This window comes from Rissa tridactyla, chromosome 10, assembly GCF_028500815.1.
Source record: "Rissa tridactyla isolate bRisTri1 chromosome 10, bRisTri1.patW.cur.20221130, whole genome shotgun sequence".
Taxonomy (NCBI): domain Eukaryota; kingdom Metazoa; phylum Chordata; class Aves; order Charadriiformes; family Laridae; genus Rissa; species Rissa tridactyla.
In genome coordinates, this window is record NC_071475.1 from 24,307,035 (window position 1) to 24,334,901 (window position 27,867).

General features: G+C 47.5%; 1 protein-coding gene across 2 annotated transcripts; it reads left to right on the forward strand.

Moving 5' to 3' along the window:
• The first annotated feature begins 425 nt into the window (after positions 1-425).
• On the forward strand, positions 426-21,503 carry NINJ1 (ninjurin 1). Of its 2 annotated transcripts, none has more exons than XM_054216833.1 (4): positions 426-665; positions 11,484-11,718; positions 17,033-17,194; positions 20,312-21,503. In XM_054216833.1, exons 1-3 carry the CDS (start codon positions 594-596, stop codon positions 17,185-17,187), a joined length of 462 nt encoding a protein of 153 aa, XP_054072808.1. In that variant the 5' UTR covers positions 426-593; the 3' UTR covers positions 17,188-17,194; positions 20,312-21,503. The 2 variants fall into 2 exon arrangements, with proteins under 2 accessions (XP_054072808.1, XP_054072809.1); XM_054216834.1 differs by lacking the exon at positions 426-665 and adding an exon at positions 4,580-11,029.
• The last annotated feature ends 6,364 nt before the right edge of the window (positions 21,504-27,867 follow it).

Genomic DNA, 27,867 nt, shown 5'->3' on the forward strand with positions numbered 1-27,867 from the left:
AACCTGTTTGTTAATCGTTTTTATGTGCGGCCTTTGCCACGGCACAGGTGGGAAAAGGAGGGGAAAAAAACAGTATCATGAAAAAAAAAAAGTATACCGGCACTGAAAACCTAAAAACTCCGATGAGAGCACTCTTAAAATAAAACCCTAGCCTTCACTTTTTGCCAAGATATTTTTCTCAAATGAAACCTTTGCGTGCACTGCCGATTACCTGTACTCCTCCCCAGAACGGCATAAACCATGACTCTTGGCCAACGTGGGAAATTTGGGCTTAAACCCAAGCTGTTTTGTTTAAGCCGGAGGGGCCTGGGCCACGCCGCCGCCCAGGCCCCGGCCCCGGCCCCGGCCCCGGCCCCGGGCTGGCCCCACGCCGGCCCCGCTCCCCGCCCCGCCCCGCGGCCTCCCCGGTGGGGAGGGCGGGATCCTGCCGGGGCGGGCCGCAGAGACGGCCCGAGGGCGGCCTGTGCGAGGAGCGGGAGGGACGGGGCCGCTGCCCGGCTGGAGACCTTCTCCTCAGCGCCCCTTCCCGCCGCGCCGGGCCCGGCCGGCACCGAAGGGCTCCCCGCGGGCAGCCGGGGCTCCCCCGCGCCGCCATGGATTCCGGCAGCGAGACCTACGAGCTGAACGGGCAGGCGGAGGGCGCGGAGCCGGCGGCCGTCGAGCGGGTAGGGCCGGGGCGGCGGGCGGTGGGCGCGGGCGGGACGGGCGGGAGCAGGGCGGGGGGTGGCCCGGCGGGGCCGGGCAGCGGCGGGGCGGCGGGCCCGGGGCGGCCTGGCGGGGCCGCGGAGCTGCAGGTGCCCCCGGCAGCCCGCCGGGCCGGGCGGGAGGGAGGGAGGGAGCTGCGGGCAGGGACGGTGTGCTGGCTGCGCCCTGCCGCCGCCACCGCTCCACGATCGGGATGGGTTTTTTACACGTCTTCCGTTAATTCAGCTCCGATTTTGCAGGGATGCCGCCGCAGGCGTCCCATTTTGCCTCGCTTCAAAGATGGGCGAGTGCCGGCGAAGGACTGAAAAGAAAACCCCATTTTAGTCGCTGGCAGGGTGTCCCCTCAGCTGCCACACGGGCCAGCCGAGAGGGTGTCCTCCCGGGCACGGACCCCACCGGCACCTGGGGCGATTTTCCTCCCAGGTGACCTGGGAGAGGATGGAAAAGTTACTCTGGGGTATCTACACAGGAGATAAGCGAGCTCAAAAGTAGGAGGAATTACTTAAAGGGTTGGGCCTACATGCTTGGGGTTTTTTTCCATACAGTGATCCAAATAAAAACAAGAAGAGAAATACCCAGCTTTATACTACTCCGTGTAGTCAGAACACGACCAGAGTTCTTCACTGGAAAGCGTTTTATCCCATATTCTGTTTACACGTGAGGGATGTTTTCTAAGCATGCCACTTGTCTGAAAAGACAGACTGGTAAAAGAGCATCTTTTATGTTGTTTTGGAAGAGGTTAAACTCTAAAAAGCAGCTCTTATTCCAACTGAAGCCTGTGCCACATAGAAACAGTTGTACTAAACCGCCTTCTACGTCACTGGTAAAACTTTCTGGTTACAGACAGACTGGGCTGATTGTGTAGCAGATCTGTCCTTCTTCCCTTCCTGACAAACCCCTGTAGGTCAGGAATATCGTACCAAAAAAAATAAATCCGGTTTTAATAAATCCGGAAAGTACCCAAAGAGAATCAAGGCTGGGATACGCACGTCAAACTGGTGGCCTGAAGGGATTTCCTTTAAATCACTGACTTCTCCGCAATTTTCTTTTATTTATTAACAAAGAGTTGTGATTGCATCACAAGTACTAGTCATGGGGATTTTATTTTTTTAACTTGGTCTGCTTCAAGAATTTTCCTGCAACTTTCCTGTTTTACTTCATCTTCAGTTGCAAGCAATCATCATTTTGTTACGTCTTTCCCACAGAAACTGCAAGTTCAATGTGAGTGCCGTATAAAGAATAAGCAGCGAGACGTACTATTATATTGTATTATATGTATACAGTAGAACTTCAGAGAACTTTACAGACTCTTTTTTTCATTTTCTCACAAAAATAAAAATAAGCGTATGGGAGGTAAAACAGATGGGGAAGGATTTCTTAAAAGACAACCTGGGAACAGGACATACCTTAAAAAAATCTGACCACGTTCACAATTCAGACGAACAAAAGAGCGCCCTGGCTCAGCAGCCAACTCGCCCCGGAGAGACCACAAATCCGCAGGTGCCTAAATCTTCAGCAGTGGAGTCGAAAGTGTGTTAAGTGTCTGCTTTTAGGAGCGCTCGCAGCATCGCGAGCTTTGGGACCATGCTGGTTTGCTTACTGCCCACCCTGGCATCTGCCCTCTCCTCGGAACGGGTTCTCTTGCGCATCTCCAGCAGTAGAGCGGCAGAGCGCTGCCTGCTCCGGCGGGAGAGCTGCATGGAACGCAGATGGAGTTGTCTCACCTTCAAGGCATTGTAGGAGCACACGAATTTAAAAAAGCCCAGTTAAGCCCACTGTAATTCTGAATGAGTGGTCACACAGTGGTTTAATGTGGTTTATTTTAACTCCGTCATTAATTTGCTTAATTTTTTTTTAGCAGCTGTCAAGCTTTTGGAAGTAAGAAGTTCCTTGCTTCTAGTATTGGGTTGGCCTAGCACACCTCACTGACTAATGCGAATAATTACGCGTGGCAGCAGTGTCTGGCCGCTTCTGCAAAGGGTTTGTTCATACAAATGCGGCTAGTGACTGTTTTTTCATCATCTTCCGTATGCTTTCCCTGCCCATGGTCCATATCAAACCAGTCTAGATTCGCCACGTTGTAAAACCTAGTGTAACATTTCCAAGGTAACAGGAAACGCGGGTTGTGAAAGAGTTAAAGAGCTATGAAAAAGGTGAACAAGAGCTGGATAGTAGAAAAGAACAGCTCTGGAATAGCTGGCTTCTGTTACAGTCATGTTGTTACTAAAAAATGTATTCAAAATTGTGTATTAATTCATCAGTAAATTTGGGACAGGACAGTTTCTTGGCATCGTCAGCAAGTAACAAACTTCAGGTCTGTACAACTTGAAATGATTGTACCGCCCGTAGAATGAGAGGGCATGTGCTAAAGCATTACTTGTATCAAACTGAATTTGGAGCATTGGATACACTCCGGATCTTGAAACTACCGGTGATAAGTTTTGGGCTGCTTTTTGTGAAGCAGCTAGAATAAACAAGCCCCGCGTTAACACCACCAAATAGGCAGCCCACGGCCCAGTTGTGAGAAACAGTGTTAGAACACCAAATCGCTGCAGTGAGCAGCAGCACTGCAAAAAAAAAAAAAAGTAGTAGCAGGAAAAAAAAATCGTACGGGAGAAAACTTCTGTTTAAATAGCTGTATGAACTAGTTCAAGTTACTGCTTCGTTTCACAAAGTTAGTCATCAGGTGTGATGATTATTTTTAAGCCAATTCACGAGTAAAAGTATTCCAGCTTGGTCCTGGAGCCACTATAGCTTTAGGAAAACTGTGCTCTGCCCTGAGCTAACATGGCTGGGACTTTCCCATTTTTTTTCATTCTAACTTTTTAGCATCGTTACCACTTTTTTTTTGTTTTCTTAGTGTAGTCAACTTGCATTTTCTGTCTTAACACATAGAAAGTGGCTCTTCTTAAGCACAGGCTTTGAAAGATGCTAGAAAATTGGTGTTGTCTGTGAAATACGAACACAGGTGGAGTTTTTCCTTATTTTTTTTTTCCTTTATTTACCTGCAACCATACTGTCTCAAGATGAGATTGCAGGAGTCTCACGAGCTAGTTAGTGTTACGCTGGCGTACTTGTACGAACGGATTCTCCTCCCCTCCTCCAAATGGAATTCCTACAGGAAATATAACTGATGATTCAGTCCAGATGTAGGGGGATTTCTCTCTTGAGTCAGCGCTCAGCTGAACTAGTGATCTAATACTTTACCTGGGGGAAAGAAATATCTTCTGAAGGGGTGTACAAAGGATCTAATAATCCATTAAATAACTAATATAGGTTAATATGTTTTTGTTGGAAGAATATTTTTTTTCTTTGTAGAGTCTTTTCCCTATTTTTGTAGGTCAGCAAGATCTCTTGAGACAGAGGGGAAGTCCGATTTCGGAATGGCCAAGTATGGCCCATTACATTTTCAGTATGTGGGTGGTGGAGATGTGGGCAGAAATAATGAGGATTATTAAATAATTGTATAAAGTTACTAGTTCAATTCTGTAGCAGTAGGGTTGATCTTAAAAAAAAAAAAAAAAAAGAGTAAAGTTCTGAAATTGTGTTCTGTTTTAGTCCTGTATTATTCCTTTTATGTCTGATCCTTCTCCTTTTTGGTATAACTGGAATTTTTCCTGAATGTGAAGTTACCACTAAAAGATCTGGAAAAGTTTGACGTGCAATGTTTTTCTTAAAGGTGAATACTTAAAAAGCTTAGAAAATTACTTTTTAAACAAAAGCAGCTTTTTAACAGTTTTGATTAGAAAGACTATTGCAAAACACATGGCAGCTGAAGTCGCCAAGCCGCTTTCCGTTATATTTGAAAAGCCGTGGCAGTCTGGTGAAGTTCCCGCTGACTGGAAAAGGGGAAACATAACCCTCATTTTCAAAAAGGGGAAAAAAGGAAGACCCGGGGAACCACAGACCGGTCAGTCTCACCTCTGTGCCTGGCGAGAGCGTGGAGCAGATCCTCCTGGAATCTCTGCTAAGGCACATGGAAAATAAGGAGGTGATTGGTGACCGCCAACATGGCTTCACCAAAGGCAAATCGTGCCTGACAAACTTGGTGGCTTTCTACGATGTTGCCACAGCATTGGTAGATAAGGGGAGAGCAACCGACGTCATCTACCTGGACTTACACAAAGCGTTTGACGCTGTCTTGCGTGACATCCTGGTCTCTAAATTGGAAAGGCATGGATTTGATGGATGGACCACTGGGTGGATAAGGAACTGGCCAGATGGCTGCACTGAGAGCGTTGTGGTCAGTGGCTCAATGTCCAAGTGGCAACCAGTGATGAGTGGTGTTCCTCAGGGGTCAGTACTGGGACCGGTGCTGTTTAACATCTTTGTCGGTGACATGGACAGTGGGATGGAGCGCACCCTCAGCAAGTTTGCCAACGACACCAAGCTGTGTGGCACGGTTGACATGCTGGAGGGAAGGGATGCCATCCAGAGAGACCTGGACAGGCTGGAGAGGTGGGCCCGTGCAAACCTCATGAAGTTCAACCAGGCCAAGTGCAAGGTCCTGCACGCGGGACAGGGCAATCCCAGGCACAAATCCAGGTTGGGTGGAGAATGGCTTGAGAGCAGCCCTGAGGAGAAGGACTTGGGGGTGCTGGTGGACGAGAAGCTCAGCATGAGCCAGCAATGCGCGCTTGCAGCCCAGAAAGCCAACCGCCTCCTGGGCTGCATCCCCAGCAGCGTGGGCAGCAGGGCGAGGGGGGGGATTCTGCCCCTCTGGTGAGCCCCCCCCGGAGTACTGCGTCCAGCTCTGCAGTCCTCAGCACAAGAAGGACACGGAGCTGTTGGAGTGGGTCCAGAGGAGGCCATGAAGATGCTCAGAGGCCTGGAGCGCCTTTGCTATGAGGACAGGCTGAGAGACTTGGGGGGGTTCAGCCTGGAGAAGAGGAGGCTCCAGGGAGACCTTATAGCAGCCTTCCAGTACCTGAAGGGGGCCTACAGGAAGGATATGGAGGGACTCTGGATCAGGGAGTAGAGCAATAGGATGAAGGGTAAGGGATTTAAACTGAAAGAGGGGAGATTTAGATGAGATATCAGGAAGAAATTCTCAGCTGTGAGGCGGGTGAGCCCCTGGCCCGGGTTGCCCAGGGAAGCTGTGGCTGCCCCATCCCTGGAGGTGTCCAAGGCCAGGTTGGACGGGGCTTGGAGCGACCTGGGCTGGTGGGAGGTGTCCCTGCCCAGGGCAGGGGGATGGCACTGGGTGATCTTTAAGGTCCCTTCCAACCCGAACCATTCTGTGATTCTACAAGGCACAGTAAAGAACAGTCCCCTGTGAGATCAGTATGACTCAGCCTTTTATTCACACAGCCTCATTATTACGTAGCATGTTTCTGTTATGTTAAAATTAAGACTGTTCCTAACCAAAAGAATTTAAGGAAGCTTGCTCCATGAGATTGCAAACGCAGAGGTCATCTTGATCAACAAGCTTGTCCCATCTCATTTTGAATCGAGGCTGTTCGGCTTTTAAAAGCATCTAAAAGCTGCCATACAATTGCAGTAATCGCTATCCTGTAATAGAAAGAAAAGTGTATGCAGAGTTAGAGCAAGCCAAAGATTATGAAGACTCTGTTTCAGAGTAAATGTACTTGAAGGCAAAGAACCTTCTGACAGCTGAAGGAAGGTATTATTAATGAGAAGCACAAATTGTTTGGAATATATAAATAATGATCAGCGTTATTTTCCCAGTTACCCCACACAAAACTGTGGGTCTCCTGGTTTTAATAAAGGCATTCTACCGCATGATGATTTAAAGTCAGAATACACCATGGAAGTGTTTAGGGCTGATACCGTACCAATACTAAAATAAGTGTTTGCATGTTTTCAGAACCCAGATAAGACACGCGGGGCCTGACACGCAGAAGACGTTGAGCTCTGGGCCCTGCAGTCCCAGCTGATATTAAGAGCCGCAATTACAAATTGCAAATCAAAATTCGAGCCACTCAGGCTGTGCTTCTGGCTTCTGCTTTGCAGTTCCTGGTTCAAAGCATTCATTTGGGAAATTGGAAGTTCACCTCGCTGACTGCAAAGTACTGGTTTTCTAGTGGGATTTAAGAAGAAAACAGTAACCGGTCTTGTGCTGCGGCAAGCGCCGGTTAACTTCATCACAAGAACAGTAAATTCAGCATTCCTAACAGCTCTGACTCTCAACTTGGAAACGTCAAGGTCCTGTTGGTTCAGACCGTATTTGTCTTTTACAGTTTTGGGGGGGGGGGCTTTTGTTTTGGCTTTTTTTTTTTAAGATTTTCTTAAAACATCTCTTTAGGGGAGCATATATATAGTTGAGTAAAGTACCTGGGAGTGTACCAGAAGAGAAGGAATGAATCCTAAAAACTTGCACTCAGAATCCAAATGATTTCATTCCTCCTGCATTCATAGGGCAGAGACGCAGAAACTAACACAACCAAGTGCTAAATACAGATGCAAAATAGGCCTAATTTTCACTAGTGTTTTTTTTCTCTGTGGATTACTGGCACGTCAAAAACCCCACCTGTCTTCTCCGGACAGACTAACGGGTACCACCTGGGGAAAATCAGTGAGGTCAAGTTGGACAAGAAAAAAAAAATGACTCTTGGGCTTTGCTTTTTTTTGGCCAGGCTTCCAGCGCGTTAATTTGACTGCTTCAGCAGTTGCTCGTGTTTGATAAATACTCTGTTGAGCAAACAGCCGCATAAATTTTGTCCCAAGTAGCGATTTCATGCTGTAATAGAAGCAGAAATCGTTACTATAACAAGTTACTGTATTCAGCAAAGATACTTTATTATTTGTTTTCAAATGTTTCCATTTTCAGCGCTGTTTCCTTCCTGTTGAATCACCAGGTGGGTCTCAGACGTGATTCAGGAAACTCAGCATCGAAGGACATTCGCCACTTTTATTTATTTTTTAATGGATGTAATGAATAAATCCTTTCTGTGTTTCAAAGGGACTCAGTTCTTCTGGGTGTAGCGTTAAAACGAAGCGAAGCAGCAGCAAAGTCCATACCCACCCAGTTGTCCATGAGACGGTGTATCCAACACCGTTCAATCCTAGCGTGAAGTCTTAGAGAAGCGAAAAGGTGCCAGCTCCTGATACAGCCCCTTGGCGTTGTCCTCGCAAACTGCAGTGCTCTGGGCAAGCAAACGGACCCCGCTGCTGCGCGGAGACGTGGAGCGGTACCGTCTGTAGGGACAACCTCGCGTGGCCGGGAAGGTCAGCTCCTCCACAAGGGCTTCTTCCAGTCGCAGACGGCGCAGCATCGGGAGGTGTTCTTGTCTCTCCTCTCCTCTTTGTGACTGGGGGGACGGCGCGGCAGGTTGTGCTGCTCAGGGGCTGATGCTCTGCCGGCAACCTGAGAGCAGGCTGTTACTGACGGGGAAAGGAAGACAGAGCAGCTCCAGCTACACCTGGCTCTGACGCACGCGCGTGTGAACGCACATGCTGTCCTGCCTCAGACTCATTTGGTGGCCCCGGCTGAAGGGATCGGCTTGTCTGTGCCGGGTGATTTGAATATTGAAAATGTCTAGTGGAGGTGGTTTGAGTACATTGAGACGGATCGGGTCGCGTGGAATATGTCCTGTTCTCCTGCCGGGTGGCACCTGGCGGGAAAAGCCTGACTTTACCCGCATCCCAGAAAATCTCCAGAAGTTTCCCTCTCCCTCTCTGGAAGCCATGCAGGCGATGACGGCGCAGTAAGCGTACATTGGCGCGGCGGGCTGCGTGGGTTGCTGCAGGCTTGGCATCTCCCTGAAACCATAAAGCCACGTAACAAGGTTCCCGTATAATTTATGTTGTACGTGGCTGTCATTATCCTGAGGTTAAGGCAGCAGCTCTCCTGTCATTGCCTGTCTCTGTATTGCTGGGTAACGTGTAATCTGGTCTTAAAAACTTCTGCCATGGGGCTGACTGCATTTGTTTCAATGCTTTTGGCAGCTGCCTTCAACTTGCTTCCAGAAGGCAAGGCTAATTTGCCTTTTTTTGGGGGGTTTGTTTTATGGCATTCCAGCATGAGTCAGAAAGCTCCATTTCTCAGTCAGGAGGTGGGAAATGATTGTTTCTGGGGCTTTCATGATTACGGGTCCCTTTTCCTGTCAGAAAGCAAGATCACAGGCTGAGGAAAAGCTCAGAACCGATGTTTCAGTTCTCCATATGCCTAGTTCCGATTCTGAACCAGTCTGCTTTCAGGAGTGGTAGCTGAAAGCCTCTTAACAGAGTAAAATGCCATTTTTGTCATTTGTTGTCATTCCAGGAATGAGAAATTTTGCCTTAGTTTGCCTTAGCAGCACCATACTTTGAAAAGTCCGCTGGACTTCGGAAGTGACTCAAGACCTTTGCTCCCACTGTCCTTCAAACGCCATAGCCTGTTTTTTTCCGCCTGCAGCTTGACCATACGGAACATTAGCAAAGAGCAAGGTCCTAAAAGTACATTTCCCCAGGAAAAAGACAAGATGACATTCTGCTGTTCATGTGGAGTGTAGTCACAGCTGTAACCGAAAGGAAGATGTAGCCCAGACTATTTTTTCCTTTGTATAGTTAAAAAAAAAAAAAAGCCGTGTCCAAAGTGATCACATTCCTACATCAAGTGAAAACAAAGAAACCGGTCGTCATGTTTTCACTGCAGTCCCCTTCCGTCAGGATTAAGAACTGAGTCACGGCTACCCGTGCAGTTTTTGCCAGTGTTACGCGCTGCGGCCTCGTAGACCCAATAGATATTTCAAAGTCAGTATTTTTGGCAGAAAGGAGGTAATCAGCTGCTAGACCTAGGAAAAAAAAAAACTTCCTCTATTATGAACTTGTGACAAAGTAGATCATATTACTGCTGCAGTCTACTGAGAGGAGTTTCTTATAAATTCATGCCCAGAAACAGAATTCTGCTGTTACACACCTAGTGCCCCGTCCCCTCTTAACGCCGCTGGCAGTAGGTAACCAACAGCTAAATGTGTGTGTTTGGCTTTTTACTGCACAGCGAACGGTGAAAAACGTAGCCTGGATTTTTCTGCTGAGTGCTGCCGGCGTATATTCCGTGCCGCTTTCCGTAAAGGAATGAACATCCACACCTGGTTTAGTGCTTCTGGTGGATGGTGTATTAGAATTACAGTATTTTTTCTGAAGCATCCAAATGCGAGAGTGTTTTAATGGGGCGGGAGGGTGGGGAGAGGAGGCTTTCCCGGGGGAGAGCAAAGGTGACAAACGTGGGACAGATTTCCCAGCCAAATTGCGTTTTCAGGTTATGGGATATAGACAGAACCAAATGAGTATCGAGTTCTTCCCGACCGAAGTCAGCATCCGTCCCAGAGCCGTTTTCTTCCCAGGAGCTTGGGCTCAGTAGAGGAGCCGTCCGTGTGAAGCGGTGATCACACGGCTTCCGTCTCTTTGCAGAAAAAAAGAAGTCTGCTGCTGCCCCACGACATTTTTCTCTCGGTAAAATATTTAGATTGTGGTTGATTACAGAGTGTCTGGTGAAAATAGGTCAAGTTTGGTATTTGGCTGCCCTGTGAAAACTGGCAGCGTGTTTGCTGTATGCATCAGTGTCTGTCCTGCTTAAAAGGACACTTTTAAGTCTGGGCAGTGGCGAACCTGGCTTTGGAGTGGGAAATTTGATAGCTGTTAGCGCGGCTGAAGAGAGTAATTAGAGGGCGTTTTCTGCATTTGAACTAACCTCCAAAGAGAGACCTTCCTCACAGTATTTTCTGGCAAGCGGGGTCACACTTCTGCAGTAAAAAGGTCTCTAAGAAGCAGGTTTGAAGAAGTCAGAATAAGCTTACCCTTAATATATTTGTGTATTATTTTCGAAAATAAAGTCTAGAAGTAAAAGCAGCGAGAATGAAGTTCCTAAGCTGTCCAGAGGCTGCAGAAAAGAGGGTTACCTGCTCGTTCTCCATCGCAGAGTTAGGCACCTAAGCCCAAGCTTGTTACCTAAACTGCGTCTAATAGAGAAATAGGCGCCCCATGGAGATGAGCTGTCAGACTCCAAGTCGGGTCGTATGTACCATCATCAGGAAACACTCGTTTTGTTCATCCCGCTGGGTTAACCAGCTCTGGTTTTGCCCTGCAGTTGGTTTTTATTTTCCTGTTTGTTCACAGGAGTATTCTTTTTTTTAAAAAAAAAAAACAAAAAAAACAAAACCAACAGAAAACCACAAGCACTGATGTGAAAATGGAAAGAAATGTTTCCCTTGTAGTTGGAGAGTGCTTGGCAACCCCAGATCATATGATATTTAAATGGAAAAGAGCTCACTGTGTATGGATGGGCCGGGGCAGTGGCATGGCAGGGCACGGAGCAGTGGGGAAAGGTCAAGCAAAGCTCCTGCAGTGGCCAACTTCCACATAAATCCTCAAAATACGACTTGTGAGTAATTAGAGAAATACGTAGAAGCGTGATGAGTGTGTGATGAGTGAGTTTAACGAATATTTATGTTTATAAGTTTGCCTTTAGAAGTAAATTAGTTGCAACAACTTGTTGTTTGCTCGGTTGTTTTACGGTGGTTTTTCCCTCCCAGCTTTTCCCAGTGCATGTTTTTCGGCTTTTTCAATCTTTCCTTTTCTCAGGGTAGAAACACACTGACTGGTCCTACAAGCTGGAAAAAGCGTGTCTGCCGAAGTCCAGGACAGACACTATTCACTGCTCTCTTATCAGAGGGAGGACAGTGGTAACAGCGAAAAAGATGCGCTGATGATCTCAATACTGCTCTTACTCTATCGGGATGATCACGGAAATCAGTCGATGGGCCAAGTCGTCTCTCGCTGACTGCACCAATTAAAAGAGATGTGAATAACCTTTTTCCCCCCTCTCCCAATTGTAGCGCAGAACGTCGCCGTGGTTTCAAAGAAACGGACCGATGAATATCAACCACTACGCAAATAAGAAGAGCGCCGCGGAGAGCATGTTGGACATTGCCCTGCTGATGGCCAATGCGTCCCAGCTGAAAGCCGTCATGGAGCAAGGACCTTCTTTTTCCTTCTACATCCCACTCATCGTTCTTATCAGCCTGTCGCTCTTCCTGCAAGTTATGGTGGGAGTGCTCCTGATATTCCTTGGTACGTAGCAACAGCAAGAACCATCGACTCGTATTTTTCTTGCAGGATGCAACCTGTAAGATGGTATATAGACTCCCCATTTATTTTTAAAAAGCTGTTATATTTGAAAGCCTTTGCCTCAGAATCGATTACAATTTTCTCTTAAGACCATAGAAATACTGCAACAAAAGCAGTAAAGGCAGCTTTATTTGGAATCTTCAGTTTTGATCAACTTCCTCATACTCATTTGCCCAGAGCACGAATATTTTTCTTTTCCGAGGGCCTGAGGAGGAAGGAAAATGATGAAATACTGTAAAAGAAACATTAATAGGCCAGATAGGATCATGCAGCCTGCCTAGTTTCATAATACTGTTTCTGGCAAGACCTATTACTTAATCTTATGACTGAAATGTATTTGTTCTGTATCAGTCATATCATAAGTAATACTGTAAGAATATCTTGTGAACATAAAACCCCAAAACAGAAGTGAAAGTTGAAATGTCCGTATTCGTGTTGGTGTGGCTTATTGTCTTCAATATGCCACAGTTCATTTTTGTGCTTCTGCACTCAAATCAAAGGCTTGATAGCAAAAGCTTGACAATAGTGAAAAAAACCCCCCAACCCTTAGTTTTAAATATAGGGGATTATTCAAGCATCCGAAGTCTCTGGGTGGTGAACAGTAGAAATGTACTTTATTGTTAATTTTCAAACCTGTGCTAAACTGAAATTAAAGCTAAAAAGAAAAATAGGCTATTTGGAGCAAGATTTCACCAGAAGAACGTACCTCGTGTATTATCCACATACTATGACTTCGGTCAAAAAATCTGAAATGACGTATAGTAAGAAAACACAGTCCCAGGTCGCATCCTGGGACGACAAATAGATTGTCTTGAATTCTGCTTATTGCTGGGGAAAGCTTTTCTACGTTCTGCCAAAGAAACGCAATGCAATACATTTAAAATAGGCTAAAAATCATTTTGAGAGAATGGGTTGAAGGAGGAGATGTGTTAGTGCGTGCTTTGGAGACATTAAATGAGTCAGCTGTAGAATTAGTCCCCTGCTCCCTGCCTTCCCCTGCTCTCCCCTTTCTGTCTGATTTGTGGAGGACGGACCTTCACATTCCTACAAGTTCAGTGCAGCGTCTTTGCTGTTCTCAAAAACAGAGGTTCCACTATTCGGTATTAGTAAGTACAGTGCTGTGAGGCACAAGAAACAGTAATTGTCTCTAAAAATCAGGTATTTTAAGTTAGTATTGCTGGATTAGTAGGACATGTACATCGTACAGCCTCTGCCTTATTCTGTGAAGCAGAATATTGATCTAAGTAGCTATAGAACCAGGCTAATTTCTAAAACAATGTCATCACTGAGCATGAATTGCCAAAAAAAGCCCAACTAAAATTCCACAGACAGTGGAGAGACAGCACTTTTCCGGAAAACTGAGTTTTCTGTTTTGACCTAAAACAAGTCTTCAGTACTTCTCGTTGCTATCTTGACCTACTGTGGTGTTTTCCTCTGTGCTTTTGCAAGGCAAAATGCAGAAAGAATCCGGAGGCACTTTGCAAAGTGGCTGAAAACCTGCAACATTCAGTAGCAGCACCCAAAACCCTACACCGTAACTTTGGAGACTCGATCAAAGACACCTGTGGAAATCAGAGGAAATGTTTAGGTTTCAGCATCAATCGAACCCCATTATTCAGTGAAATAAATGGCACCTTCACTGGTAGAAAACAGCTATGGATCACTTATTTTGCGAGTGATACATGATCATTTATTCTCATAGCTTTTTTTGAATATTTTCCTTTAAATTAATGGGATATTATATGACAGATCTTAAGTCTACTGTAAATGCAAACCCTTGAAGGTGATAGCCAGAGTTCACACGTGGCATTTACTGAGTTATAGGTGCCACCTTTGGCATCTCTGTTAGTCTTTCAGTGTTCCATTTTTTAGCACAACTGAAAAAACGACTTTCTGTCCAAGGAGAAAGTTCCTAGGAAACCAGGATGCATAAGGCTGGTACTATTGATATGCAGCTGACGTAGCTTTTTTCTGTCTTATGAAAGAGACAGAATACAGAATGCAGCTGTCTCTGCATTTGGTAGAGTAGGTACGAGAGCAAAATCCAGGGCCCGGCTCAGAGGAGATTCCACAAAGCGACTGGAAAAAGCAACCTGACGATACTGGGGCTACCAAGATGATTAGGGGACAGGAACACCTCTCTGATGAAGAAAGGCCGAGGGATTTGGGTCTTTAGTCTGGAAAGAAGGCGACTGAGGGGGATCTTATCAACGCTTATAAATACTGAAAGGGCGGGTGTCAGGAGGATGGGGCCAGGCTCTTCTCAGTGGTGCCCGGGGACAGGACAAGGGGTAACGGGCACAAACTTGAGCATGGGAAGTTCCACCTAAACCTGAGGAGGAACTTCTTTGCTGTGAGGGTGGCAGAGCCCTGGCACAGGCTGCCCAGAGAGGTGGTGGAGTCTCCGTCTCTGGAGACATTCCAACCCCGCCTGGACGCGTTCCTGTGCCACCTGCTCTGGGTGACCCTGCTCTGGCAGGGGGTTGGACGGGATCATCTCCAGAGGTGCCTTCCAACCCCCACCGTTCTGTGATTCTGTGATTCTATGTGGGAAGAGAGTCATGTTAAAACCAGCAAAACACTTAACACGTTTCTTGCTTGAAGGCATCTCCCTGATGGTTGTTTCAGTTAAGCAGGCTTTGGGCCTGGAAACAAGTTCCTTGTTGTTTGTTGGGCAATAATTTTCAATATATGCTGAGAAATTGCTTTTTAATGCTTGTTTCTGCCAGGCATTGCCGAAGTGGGTCAATGTAATTTTTATCTGTGTCACATTGAGAGTAAAGAGGGCACCCGGCAGCCCAGCTCCAAGGTTGGGCTGAGGTGGAGTTCACAGACCACTTGGAAACCCGTGAGCTGCAGGAGGAGCCCAGCCTGCGCCCTCCGAGGCTGACGAAGCCCTCGGCGGGTGGTGGGCTGCCATTGGAGCCGTGCTGTCGTGCTGAGCTCAAAAGTCCCAAAGAAAGGAAACAGGACATGAAGGTACAAAGATAGAGGCGTCATAGGAAGAACTTGCTCTTCACAATGTTGATTTGGTAGGTTTGGCCCGCAGGAACAGCTTGCCTTTCTGTCCAGCCGCAAAATTGTGCCTCTCATAAGCTCTCAAACAAAAGTCTGCAACCATCAAGTTTTCTTTCCGTGAGACTGAGGTTTCTCCCAGGAGCTGACAGTTCTCACAGTTCTCTACTAGGGATTAAAAGCTTTTCCTCCTTCCGAAGAGCCTTTCACAAAAATATTTTGAAAAATGTTCAGCAAACCTGTCCTTGAAAGTGATTTGGTAATCTTAACTTTTTGGAAGAAAAGCAAAGAATGTCTTGAAATAGTTTAAATGGCATGGAATCATAGTAATCTAATCCCACTATAATCAAAGACTTAAAGAATAGCTGTTCTTAAGAACATTTTCACAAACACCCTCATCTTAAGTACTATAATCACAAAGATAGGATTACTGTGATTCTACTTCAAAATTTAGCGCACCGCCTGAACTGGCAAGCGATGCTTGTCTTCTGTGCCCCTCTTTGGGACAAAGGGACGGTCTGAAAGCGTGAGTTCTCCTTTGAGCGCGATTTCTTTTAACTCGCAAAACGCATTAGGCCATTTTTGCCTTTTCTCTTTTAAACCAACTGTCTGAAGTGCTTTCCTTCCACGCTTCAGGATTAATTACTCCATTTCATTTATTCTGCTTCCTTCACGTGACAGTACCGGAGTCCTTCCAGGTGCTGTTGGGATGCAAGCAGCCACGTAGCTCCAGATGCTTTACACGCGTGTATAAACTCATTTTCAGGGTTAAGTACTGCTGAGCTTAAATTATTTCATGCCTACTTAAGCTTTTCAGGTAGTTCCCCCACGCTGTTCTTCAGCGCTCCAACTGGCCCGTGAAGTTTGACTATACCGCTTTAGCAAACGGGACTTGGACAGGCGCCTGGAATTCCTTGAAACCAAAACAGCATTAGACTTCCTAACTGGGGACACCAAGTGAACCTGCGCTTAATGCTTCACGAGTGTGTTTGCCACCACTCCTACTTAACTGCTTCAACAAGCAAGCAAGCCGTGGTCCCGCGGTTAAGGTCTGCTGTGTTGACAGAGTCGTTGTGTTAAAAGCAAATACCACGGTTTGTCTCGTGCAGTGGAGTTGTACGCTACGCCTCTATGGATGTGCCTGTCGCAAGGAGCTCGAAGTTTTAGTTATGTTGCCGTAAAAACTTGTCAGGTTTAAACTTCCTCTCGTATGTCCGTCCTGTACACGCACACACAAGCTCCGGTGATCCCCGCACTTAAGAACTAGGAGTCCTAACAGAGAAAGACGATTCTCAAAACGCGCTCCGGAATTCATTGGCACTCATTCCGCCAGCATCAGAGAAATCTGGCAGAGGGTTTGAGTTGCCGAGCCCTTACTGCAAGAGAACAGAGACAGAGGAAGATCCTGGGTTTCCGCGCGGTGCCGGGCAAGCGCCCCCGGACCTCTCGCTGCCCTGTACAAGCACAGGCTTTACTCCATCGCCGAGTCTATTATCAGTCCGATGTAACTCATTTATCTGTTTTCACAAGGCCTGGAATCGAAGCTTATACTAAATCAGTACTCTCTCTCTCGCGTGCTCCTCCCTCACTCCCGTTAGCAGTTCAACCAAAGAACGACTGCGAGAAACAAAAGGAAATGTTTACACAGCTGACGCTGTGGAAAGCTCTCTGTGTAAAGGACTGCAGCTACACGGCCGAGATCTTCCTCTCTTTAACAGCTGTAATGCCCTTCCTTTTTAAAGACACAGTCAGTGCCAAGGCAGGGAGTACGGCTGGGGAAGGGCGCCCGTACAAAAAAACCAACCCAGCACTGGTAAAGAGCTTGGGCTGCCTGCAAAAAACCCGTGGGATTTTACCTGTAGGAAATTTAACTCCCATTCCGTCTTGCCGAGGCTTCCAGCTTCGCGTATTCAAGACTGAAATAATTTTTAAATGTGTAAAGTCTGCAACAAAACTAGGTTTCAAGAGATCAAGAACTCGGAAGATTCCAAGCAATGTTTGCGTGTACGTTACTTCCCATGTGCATCCACAGAGATTAGATGCTAATTACTGGAAGCTCACAGACTCCTTGTGGTTAAAGATCTTCCCCTTAGCGCTTTTACTGACGCTGCAGAAATCTTACTTCCCTTTTAAGTATCTTTGATGCAAATAGCTCAGTGTTAAGAAAAATTCTTTTATTCTGGATTTTGAAATACACGTATAACTAAAACTTTTTTTTTTTTTTTCCCCTTTCTCTTTGAAGTAAAATACGACCTTAACAACCCTTCGAAACACGGAAAGCTGGATTTCCTCAACAACCTTGCAACTGGCCTGGTATTCATTATCGTGGTTGTGAATATTTTCATCACCGCCTTTGGAGTGCAGAAGCCAGTCGCTGAGTCGGCGTCGAGGCAGTAAGCACGAGGTGAGTGTGGTCCCTCCGCGCCAGGGGGTGGCGGGGCACAGCCCGCCCGAGCGCCGTGCTCGCTTAGCTGAGCACCGCCTTATCTCTACAGCGCTAGCCTTCGCAGAGAAAGGGCTTTACTTCACGCCGCTGCGAAAGCAGAAGCTACGAGGACCTGCTGAGTTATGACAGCGTGTTTGTAAACGCGGAGTTCAAAAGTTGGCGGCAGCATCTTACTTTGCCAGGCTCCCTTGCGTGTGTCACGCATAGGCAGCGTGAGGGTTGTCCTTCTGGCTTAGCCGCTCCTTTTCCTCATCGCTGACTTAGCCAAGGAGGGAAATAATACTGGTCTGCTTCCTCCAGATGCCTCTTCCGTTTTTTTGAGAAAGTTTTGCAATATACTGGATCCGGTCTGTTATGAACGCTGAAGACTTTATCGTTATGCAAGTAACTAGGGTTATTAAGTCCAACATACATCATCCAGTCCATTAAGTCCATTAAGTCCGACATAGACATCATCGGAGCCCTTCAGTTCCTGTGCAGACAGCGTGGCTTTTCTGTCCTGCCAAGCTGCAGGGCTTTTGTTCTGGGGGAGGCTGAGCCCACAAAGACGCGCAGCACCGCCTCACTCGGTACGTGCCGTCATTTAGAGCAGTGTGTTTGCTCCACCTGCCTTTTAAAGTTTGTTAGTTACTTATACAGAAGGATAAATACCGGCATTGTGGGAAAACGGGTATCTTCCTAGCATCATAGCTCTCTCTGATGAATAATTTGGGAGGAGCTAAACCTCAATTGTAGGCTTGTAGACCAAGAAGCTTTGTAGTCCAGCATCTGCCTTTAAAATAGCGCTGCTAAGGCTCTGCGTGCCGACGTTGCTCTGGCTCTTTATCTGCCGAATCTCAAACCACGCTCAGGACACCTGCCTAAGAAGGAATTACCTGACTCTCCTGGTGAGCCAGGGCCCACTGGCTGCTACACAGAGTGCCCGTAGGCGTTAGCTGTGTCAGTCTGAGGTAACTTCTGGATGAAACACTTTCTCCATGAAACAGCAGGTACAAGGTATTTAAACCCCTGATCCGAAGATGAACGGCACAACAGAAATCCGTAACAAGGACAGAAACCAGGCAAAAATCTGTCGGGACTCTAAAAAGCTTGGGGGGAAATCAGCGCAACAAATTAGGAGGAAGATGAAGAATGGCATTCGTTTTTTCAGGGTGCGGGTGAAATGGTCTGCTTTAACCAAAACCTGTGAAATTCTGGCAGTGAAGCGAGATGTTTTTATTGTATTTTCTGGCCATAGCCTCTACGAATAAACTAATAAAAATTTAATTTTAGCAGGAAAGAGCACAGAGATTATCTGAGGTACGATCAGAATTATAGGTGGAACGTCCATCTCAGCAGTACACATTAAAACAATGCTGAAACACACTGACCACCAAGTTGCCCTGGCAAAGCCAAGAGAACCGAGTGAAGGATTATTGGAATTTTAGCTGTCTTCACAGGAAAAGACCCGCGCAATAGCCGGGAACAGAGGCAGAGACAAGAATCTGAAATAGGCATGAAGAAATTCAAATAATAGGCATGGTGGCATGCCGGAATCCCAGCTGCGCCTCTTTTCGATACAGTGGGAAAAAAAAAAAAAATTCAGAGGAAAAAGAGGAGAAGCGGTTTTTGGTTATCCCACCGGTGTATGCGGAGTAGAGAGGAAGATGAGTCGAGTAGAGAGGAAGATGAGTCGACAATCCAGTCCCAAGCCAGTTGGTGCCTTAATATAACGGGGTACTGAGAATTCAGCTAATACCCAGAAGGTTGGTGTCCCCCGGTGTGCCTGACCGGGATGCGGATGGGTGAGCTCACCCACGTCTCTCTGCTGGTGCTGCCGTCTCCACTGAGGTGTCTTGCTGACGGTACCGGCTCCAGCTCTGCTCCCTTCTCCGCCTCTCGCCGGCTTTACGGAGATGCTGCTTCTGCAGCGTTTAGTTTCCCAAACGCCGCGCCTGTATTTCCGTACAGCAGAACTCAGTGCTGGAGCGCTTCGAAGAACCCTGCAGCCGTCGCAGGGTTTGCGGGAACGTCTGTTTGGTGTGTTGGACACCGCTTCGGCTGTGGGCAGCGCCAACATGCCAGCCTGGCTTCTGAACGCGACTGTGCATCAGCTCGTTAAACACACAAAGGGCATCTTCCTGCCAATTTCTCCCACCTGTCCATGGACTTTGTCCCCTTTCCCCTCCCGTCACATCCATGTGGCTAAGTCTTACGGAAACATCAGTGGTTTTGTGCGATGTCTTACCTCCCAGCTGGCACCGCCTGCAGGAAGGGGCTCTTCGCAGCACTCGTGCTGGAGTTCCTCCTCTGCTGTTCCTCCCGCTCTCCACGAACTGTCAGCCCAAAGGCTTTTGTGGCTTAACGGCGACTAGGCTTGTGGAACCCCCAGTTAGAAAGCTGTGCCTTAAACGAGAAACCGGTTCACACGTAACTTGGCTGAGCATCACCGTGAGAGCATGCAACACAGTTGCGCCAACTGGCTGGTACGAGCTCCTACAGCTGCATTTCGCATCCGGCGCGTAGCTCTGCAGAGCCAGAGGGTTTGTTCACGTACGTGAACATACCGACTGCTAATCGGTTTAATAAACTTGCAGTGCCTCAAGGAAGGAGCAGCAGGAGCTGTTTTGCGTGACCTCAGGTAGAGACAAGACCAAAGGACGCGTAAAGCCAGTTTACGTCTGTACAAAACCAGCAGCTGTGTGATCCTGCCTTCCTGCTCCTCGCACGTGCAGTTTCCAAATAAAACGGCCAAACGTGCGTCTGGGACCTACGTCTTTTTTCTCCAGACTGCTGAAATGTGGAAGTTCCGAATTGCTTTGGAACACCATGGCTGTTGTTTGCTCCTTTATGCATACTGCCCTTGCGTAAAAAACCCGGGCGTCTGACCGTAACTTGAAAAATGGGTCTGTTTCAGCCACCATCTCCTCAAAAGCCCGAGGGAAGCGGGTGGCCACCATTTTCTGGCTTCGCCTTTGCTGTTACGCACGCTTTTCCAAAAAAACCAAACAACTTAGTTCCTCCTTTAAGGCAAATTTGTCGTTTACTGTAATTCCTGTATCACTTACGTCTGGTTGTCTTTGTTTTGTGTTTCAGAGGCCTGAAGCGTCCGTTCGTCCGTGGATGCCGTTTGCACTTGAGCCAGTTGCGCTTGGACACAGCGGGGGAACAAAGATGATCTGAAGCAGCGGGACGTGCAGAACAGCTTTCTCCAGCGTCCAACCACCAACGCATTCGCGCACCTAAAATTTTCCAATGTGTTCCTACGTATGCTGCTCAGCATCTGAGGAAAGGTTGCTTTTGACCCAAGGACGTGGTTTTTCTGGAATATTGGCATTTCAATTTCTGTAGAAAGTAATTGTTTTTTTCGGAGAAGTGGCATAAGCTCATGGTGCAAAGTGGCACTTGGCAGGACCTCCCGTTTCCCATGCCGTTTGTCCTTGCGGCGGTTTGTCCTTTCCAGCACGGGGAGAAGTGACGGCCTTCACTTCTGGCGTGGTGACATTGTCCTTTCTTTCGCTCGCTTGGCACCGAACCCCGTACTCCGTAGCGCAGCGATGGTCGCCTTCTGCCGCGTGCTAAGCCGTGCCTTGTTTTCTTTTTTTTTTTAATCCACTTTTTTTTTTTTTTTAATCCACATCTCTTTTTTTTTTTTTTTTTAATCCACTCCAGCTAAAGCAAAGATGAGACAAACAGACACACAAATAACCAAATTGCTGATAGTTTCTTACTGGTAACCGCTAAGCGCCCTATTCGGTGCATTGTGTTTATTTCTGGAAGCGCCGTTGGAAGCGCTGCCTTTTCTCGGCCCAGCTGGAAAACTGGAGGGTGCTGGGAGGCCTGTACCTGCTAAACGGGTACCGCGTGCCTGTCAGCAACTGGAGTAGCAATTTCTCTATAACTTACGTTTCCCTCTTCTCTTCCCAAGATTAACTGCTGCGGTTGTGTTATGAGTTTATGGCTAAAAGCACTCTTAATTTTTTTAAATTTTATTTTTAAAGATATAGATGGTATAGATATAAATATCTTCTAGGTTCTTACCTGCTGGCTCAGGGACTGATGCTTTTTTCTAAAGACACTATTGCTAGTGATGGTGTAGGTTACAAACATTTCTACGACAAAAACATTTCAGCCATTTCATTTCAGAAGTATCACATCTGCAATCGGAAAAATCCTATTTTTCTAGAGTGTGCTTACTTGTAGATGCAGATTTGTACTAATACGTTTCCGTACTGTTAATTTTTAAATGCTGCCTTGCGCGTATTAATAGAAGTTTGACTTCCACGTGTCTCATCTCATTTACCGTTTTTATTGATCACGTTTCTCCTTAGTTATGTCTCGAGGCCCATTGACGTACCATATCTCATTTACATGTTCTGTAGGAATTACTAACTGAAAACAAATCAGAAACTTGTGTGATTAGTAGTGGAATAGACATAACTTTTTTATTTTTTAATTCGTCTTTTGTTGCTTCGTTTCCGACAGAACGCGTATTCAACCAGGGTCTATCAAGCAATGGATTTAATTGTGCTTGTTGTACTAACTTAAAGGTAGCTCAGAAGAAGTTCTGACTGAGGTACTCAGGATGATTTTCTGTATTTATTTTTTACAAACCAGCGAACTGTGAAAGGACTATTCCTACACACCTGTGCTGTCGCAGTTGCGGCGCTGCGGTGAATTGACTGGCCGAAGAGCAGTGCTGCAAACCTGCAGAAAACCCTTGCTTTTGGAGAAAAACAGGTGTCTGTAGGCAGAGCCCATCCGAGAATGAAATTTATCCGTGGCTCAGCATCGGGCAGTAATTTTGATGAGATTCTTGAACGTACCACCTTTGTTACTTTCCACCTTTTCACTCCCTGGAGTGTTTGCCCGTCCGCGCGTCGCGTTCGGTCTGGAGAGGCTCTGGAGCCGTCTCCCTCTCTTCTCTAGAGGAAACTTCGTACCTACGCTCCGTCTCTGAAGTCGTTGCTTTGTGTTGTCCTAAATACATTACCCGTCCAAAAGAGAGTTCCTTTTTAACTTGGCTGCGAATAGGAGGTGCTTTTCATTGCCAGATTTGCATCTTCCTACTTTTTAAGCGAGACCTAAAAACGGGAAGAAATGTGTTTCTGGCACTGAGCACTTTTTGACTTTTCCTTACTCCCCTCAAGGCAAATGCGAACAGATGCCCAGGCTCTGCTGATGTTTTGCTGTATTTATACTTGGTGGTGGCTTGGCCCCATTCTGAACGTGGCTTTCCATTCCTGTGCCGCTCTCCTACGAGCACGATTGTCTTTGTCTCGCACCGAAGCACTGGGAAGCGCTCACAGAGGGCTGCAGTACAGACATGCCGGCTCTTTTCCCGTTTTATTCCCCTCATTATCGGACCGCAATTTTTCAAGTCGCTCAAGCAAACAAGCTGTTACGGTAGGTTTCTCCAGAAAATTATAACGGCTGTTCTTAGAGCATCCTTACTGCTAAGCTGTTGTCCAAGAGAAGCTACCGAGGCTTGTCCATCCCGTCTCCCAGCGGCTTCTGGAACTAACTGGATCCAGAGCAGTTGGGTGGGGAACACTCGGCAGGCGGTGACTGGTCAACACATTCCAGTGGACTTGGCAAGACGCGGGTTTTGGGACATACAGGAGGGAAAGGAAAACTACTTCAAGCTTGAACACGTTGTCAGGTGCCAAGAGCTGGGTGTGGAGGTCTGTGTCAAGGGGGCAGGGGTCTGTTCCCTTGACCGCTGCTGGAGCTGGGCTCAGAACAAGGACAGCCCCCCCCCCCCCCCCCGAACCCCTTCTGCCTCCTGAGCTCCTGAAAGTGGGACTGAAGCATCACAGCGGAGACACCTGCAGCATCGGAGGGCCTGGGCTCTTCTTTTGGTTCTAAACACCAAAAACCCCTGATGTGAAAGCCATCCACCTGACTACGAGACTGTCCCGGGCAACAGCAGTATTCAACTTGCAACTGAATGTCTTTTTTTAAATAAAAAGGATGCTGGTTTATTACCATGTCTTTTATTGTGATTAAGCAAGATCTGCAAAACGTTCTCAGACACGCAATCTGTGTTTTAAGTCTCTGAAGCCTTCAGAGATCATGTATTTTTTAGCAGACAAAAGCATCTGCGAGTTGGTTTCAAGTCTAAATAATTTAATCCCACGATTATTCTTCTTTTAAGTCAGGTGCTTATTTAAAATCCTAGCGAATATCTCCTAGGGGCGGCAAACAAATGCATGGCTTTAAATGGTTCTGCGGTTTGCTGGGCTTCTCCGGAGTTCTTGGTTGTGGGCAAACGTTCCACTTAAAAAAGAGGTCATCAATAATGAAGCGAGATGAATTTTTCCAGGCTGTCTGAGGAAACGGTTCATGCCGGGTCATCCGTCTCCTTCTGTTTCGTAAGCTGCTGAGCGGAGCAGGAATTACACGCGCTGCTCTGGTCCTTCTCATTAGTCCCTTCAGCATCCAGCACTGCCTGCGTCGAAATTTTCCGCGTAGCCGTACTTACTGAAGCAGGTGACAACAGCTATATTTACTGGAACTGACTTAAATATTTGCCTTCTAACCCAGGGCGCTGCTGAAGCTTATTCTGCAGCTGCGTATTACGTAAAATGGGCTGAACTGGGAAGGATAATCCTGGTTACCGTTTGCCCCTCAACTATCATTCGGAAGGTTTTGGTCACTCGTTTTAATTTATTTTAGCAAATGCTTTGTCCTGTTTTCTGCCAGGTCTTCCCCTGAGCCGGGCTTCGGTGGAGGCACCGGACCGGGGCACGACGCCCTGTGCCGGGTACCGGAGCTCTGCCCTCATCTCCTCGATCCAGGGCACCGGCTTGTGGCTACGTCTTACCCTAAAGGTGTGGATGCTCTTTTGTTTTAACAGCTGGATGAACCATGATAATCTTGGTTGTTCAAATATTTACAAAAGTTATCAGAAACGAGTGACAGGATCCAAACGCTAAGCACTGCTTATTTTCTAGCGTACCAAAGGTGTTGCTGTTAAAAGTTTTATCTGATTTAGGAAATGCTACGTGTGGTACCCGTTTATGCACTATTTTACAGTTTCTTTTCAAAAAAAAAAAAAAAAACAAACCAAACCCAAAAAAACAAACCCAGAACAACGTCAAACGCTGGTCCTTGTTCTACAACACAATTTGGTCAAACCACAGGACGCTGAAAGCGTATTCACTTACTGCAGGGCAGTGGGAACGCTTAGAAGAAAACCCCTAATATACTTTCACACGTGTAACTCGTATGTTTGGGAACGTGCACGTTTAAACACACCACTCCTTGAAAAGGAGTCATCGAGTCTCCCATCAGGTTAGGGGCAGCCTGGGGCGTATAGAAGCCCTGAGGATGAAAAGAAGCAGGCTCCCCCTCTGCTTAGTTGTTTGCATACAAGCCAACGCCGCCTTGCATCTGAACGGCAGTGTGTCACTTTTAAAGAAGTTATTTTCAGGTTATATACATAAACGGAATATCCAGATGCGAGAGGTGGAGCCTCCCAGCTTTGCATGGACAACCCCACAAACCCTACGCGTCCATTAAGGAATTAAAAATTAATAAAGCAAGAGCTTCTGAAGACTCCCGGCAGCTTTGCTACGGCTGTCTGGAGGGAAGTGATGGAGGCAGAGCAGAAGCGGTCCCGGCCGATGTCCAGGGAAGGAAACTGCAGAAGAATCGTGTAGATAGGACATTTCCCTTAGGATAAGTCCGGAAACAACTGGTACCTCAGATACCACCAGCTGGTAGCTATTTGTAAACCACTTATTTTCTAGTAGAAAACGCCACTTAAACGTACCCAAATTTAATGCCTTTAAAGCGAAGTTCACGCGTTGTAAAGACGACACCACCGGTACGTTTGGATGCAGATTTTGCCCCCGGGAACTACCCCAGAGGACAGTACGCATCTCGGAAGAAACCTCCCACGGTGGTGGGAAACGAGATGATGTGCTCCTTTATGGAACAACATACCTCAGTGTAGTTTGGTGGGGTTTGGACTCTGCTGATGAGAAGTGGAGAGCTGCTGTACTTGAGCAGCGAACTGGTCCCAGCTGGGGACAGAAATATGGTCCCTGGTAAAACTTTTTAACTTGAAGTGAAAAAAAGATCTAAGCAGTGCTTGGTACATGTCCCACTTTCTGCCACCATCGAATATAGGCAGGACAGATGAGTCTTACCCGATGGAAGACAGCCTGAAATAAAGCAGCCAAGGAAGCCTGAATTAGTGGTGTTTGGTACTCAGAGGAAGCAAAGATGTGCTCACGTTGCGCCAGGGGACGTTTAGGATGGATATTAGGAAACATTTCTTCACCAAAAGGGCTGTCAAGCCTTGGAAGAGGCTGCCCAGGGCAGTGGTGGAGTCGCCATCCCTGGAGGGATTTAAAAGCCGGGCAGATGCCGTGCTGAGGGACGTGGGGTAGCGGTGGGTCTGGTAGTGAGGGACATGGGGTAGTGGTGGGTCTGGTAGTGAGGGACGTGGGGTAGCGGTGGGTCTGGTAGTGAGGGACGTGGGGTAGCGGTGGGTTTGGTAGTGAGGGACGTGGGGTAGCGGTGGGTTTGGTAGTGAGGGACGTGGGGTAGAGGTGGGTCTGGTAGCGAGGGACGTGGGGTAGCGGTGGGTTTGGTAGTGAGGGACGTGGGGTAGCGGTGGGTCTGGTAGCGAGGGACGTGGGGTAGAGGTGGGTTTGGTAGTGAGGGACATGGGGTAGCGGTGGGTGTGGTAGTGAGGGATGGTTAGTGGTGGTTTGTCAGCATTTGGGTTGATGGTTGGACTCAATGATCTGAAAGGTCCCTCCCAACCCAGACCGTTCTGTGATTTTCTGTGATTTTAGAAGCTCTCGTGTAAACAGCACAAGTCACCATGGTCAAAAGTCTTGAAAAGTAGGCAGGGCCATCTCAGGACCACTACTAAGCTCGAGCTAACTACCCACCTGGAAGCATGCAGAAAAGAAAGTCTGAGGTGTCCCAAATTCCCACTGCCTGAGGAGCTCTTTTTCCCCTGGCGGAAGGAGAGGTCTCCGCTTCACAGCTGCGATCCATAAGGAGCAGGAGAGGACCCCGTTCACCCCGGTGTCACGTAGGGGTCTTGCTGCAGCCCTTTCACGTTTGCAGGTGATCAACAAGAGTCAAAAGCTGAGACAAGACATTACTAGAGCAAGAAATAAATTAAAATAAACGAGAGCTAGCATTTGAGGAGGAGATAAATCACTGCACGGCCGCAGCGGGCTCTTTGAGCAGGTTTTTGGCATCAGAGGCTGGGTTACGTCCGAGTGCTGCAGGGCCGATGGGTCAGCTCTACCCGGGGTTTTACCCCTGTCCCCGTCGTCATGTATTTCACCCCGACATTTGGGCACATGCAGCAGCAGTGGGGGGCGGGGGGGCAGGAGCAGGGGCAGAGCTGATGGAAACACCGTTAGCGAGCGGCTCTTGGCTACGTCAGGGAGGCGGTGCCACGTGCCACGGCAGGCACGTCTGCAGCGAAAAGGCTGGCGTGAAAAAATCTGGTGTTTACAGGCTTCCGCAGGGAGGAATTTCACATTTTCACACCGATTGACCTCTTCGTTTTGCGTCAAAAGCCCGCACTCGGCCTCACTTTTCTAACGGCCCTTGGCTGTGGCATTGGGAGCGTTACCCTTGTGTCAGTGCACGATACATTATGACAAATAGTGGAAGACGCAACACAATCTTTTCAAGAATAATATCTAACCAATTATTATTATCCAACCTCCTAACGGGGCGGTGACAAAAAATCACCTTCCCTGCTATTGGAGGCAACGGGTTATTTTGGACTCGCTTTCCTCCTCCTCCTCCGCAGTTTCTTGAAGTGAAGATCTGCTTTTCATGGTTGCCTTCCCCCTCCCTGGATTACTTCGTAACGAGAAACTACTGAACAACCCGTCTACCTTCCCATGGAGGGTGCCGCGGCGCTGGGAACAGAGGCCTCCCGGTGCCTGCTCGTCAGGCGAGCTGCGCGTTGTCAGAAATGGAGACGGCCAAAAACTCTGGACACTTTTTCTTCCAGCCTCCTTCACGGCGCTTTACACTCCTCCTCCTCCTCCTCCTCCTCCTCCCTTTTCCAGTCTTCCAGCTCAGAGGCAGCCCCAAACCCCCGTTTTACAGCACAGGTATTAATGAGTTGGGAGGTGAGCGGTAAATCCGGTGCCACGGTACAAAGTGCCGCGCCAGGACTCCTGAGACGTTGCCAACCGTTTTCACCGGGGCCAAAAATATTTGAGAATAGCTGGGTTTCGTCACCACCCAACAACACCCCATTTTTCTGGCATCGAGGATGACAACAAATTAAACCGTTGGAAAGGCCTTTATGTTTCACGTTGCGTTGGACTTGTGGAAGCCATGGAGGGAGACAGCTACGTGTCTTTGCCCTGAAATAGGATTATTTTTTCTTCTGTGTCAGAAAATATGATTCATCAGGCACGCCAGGGAGAGCATTGTTCAGGAAAGAAATGACTGTATTCCCCTCCGGGCCTCTCCATTGCTCTCGGAGATCCAAATTCTGGGAACGTGACTTTGCCACATCAACCTGGATGCAGTGCACTAAATGGGGCAGCGCGAGAGCAAGGTGTGACAGCCGGCGTGGGTCAGGATTCTCCTTCATGCTCTGGGAAAGCCCTTTTTCCTCCACACTGATAAAAAAAAAACAATAAAAAACCCCC

What these genes read in the sequence shown, in the direction of transcription:
- NINJ1 (XM_054216833.1), top strand. Translation starts at nt 594, where the DNA reads ATGGATTCCGGCAGCGAGACCTACGAGCTGAACGGGCAGGCGGAGGGC. An exon ending in AGCCGGCGGCCGTCGAGCGG is followed by an intron (nt 666 to 11,483) that starts GTAGGGCCGGGG and finishes TCCCAATTGTAG; the next exon opens with CGCAGAACGTCGCCGTGGTT. An exon ending in AGTGCTCCTGATATTCCTTG is followed by an intron (nt 11,719 to 17,032) that starts GTACGTAGCAAC and finishes TTCTCTTTGAAG; the next exon opens with TAAAATACGACCTTAACAAC.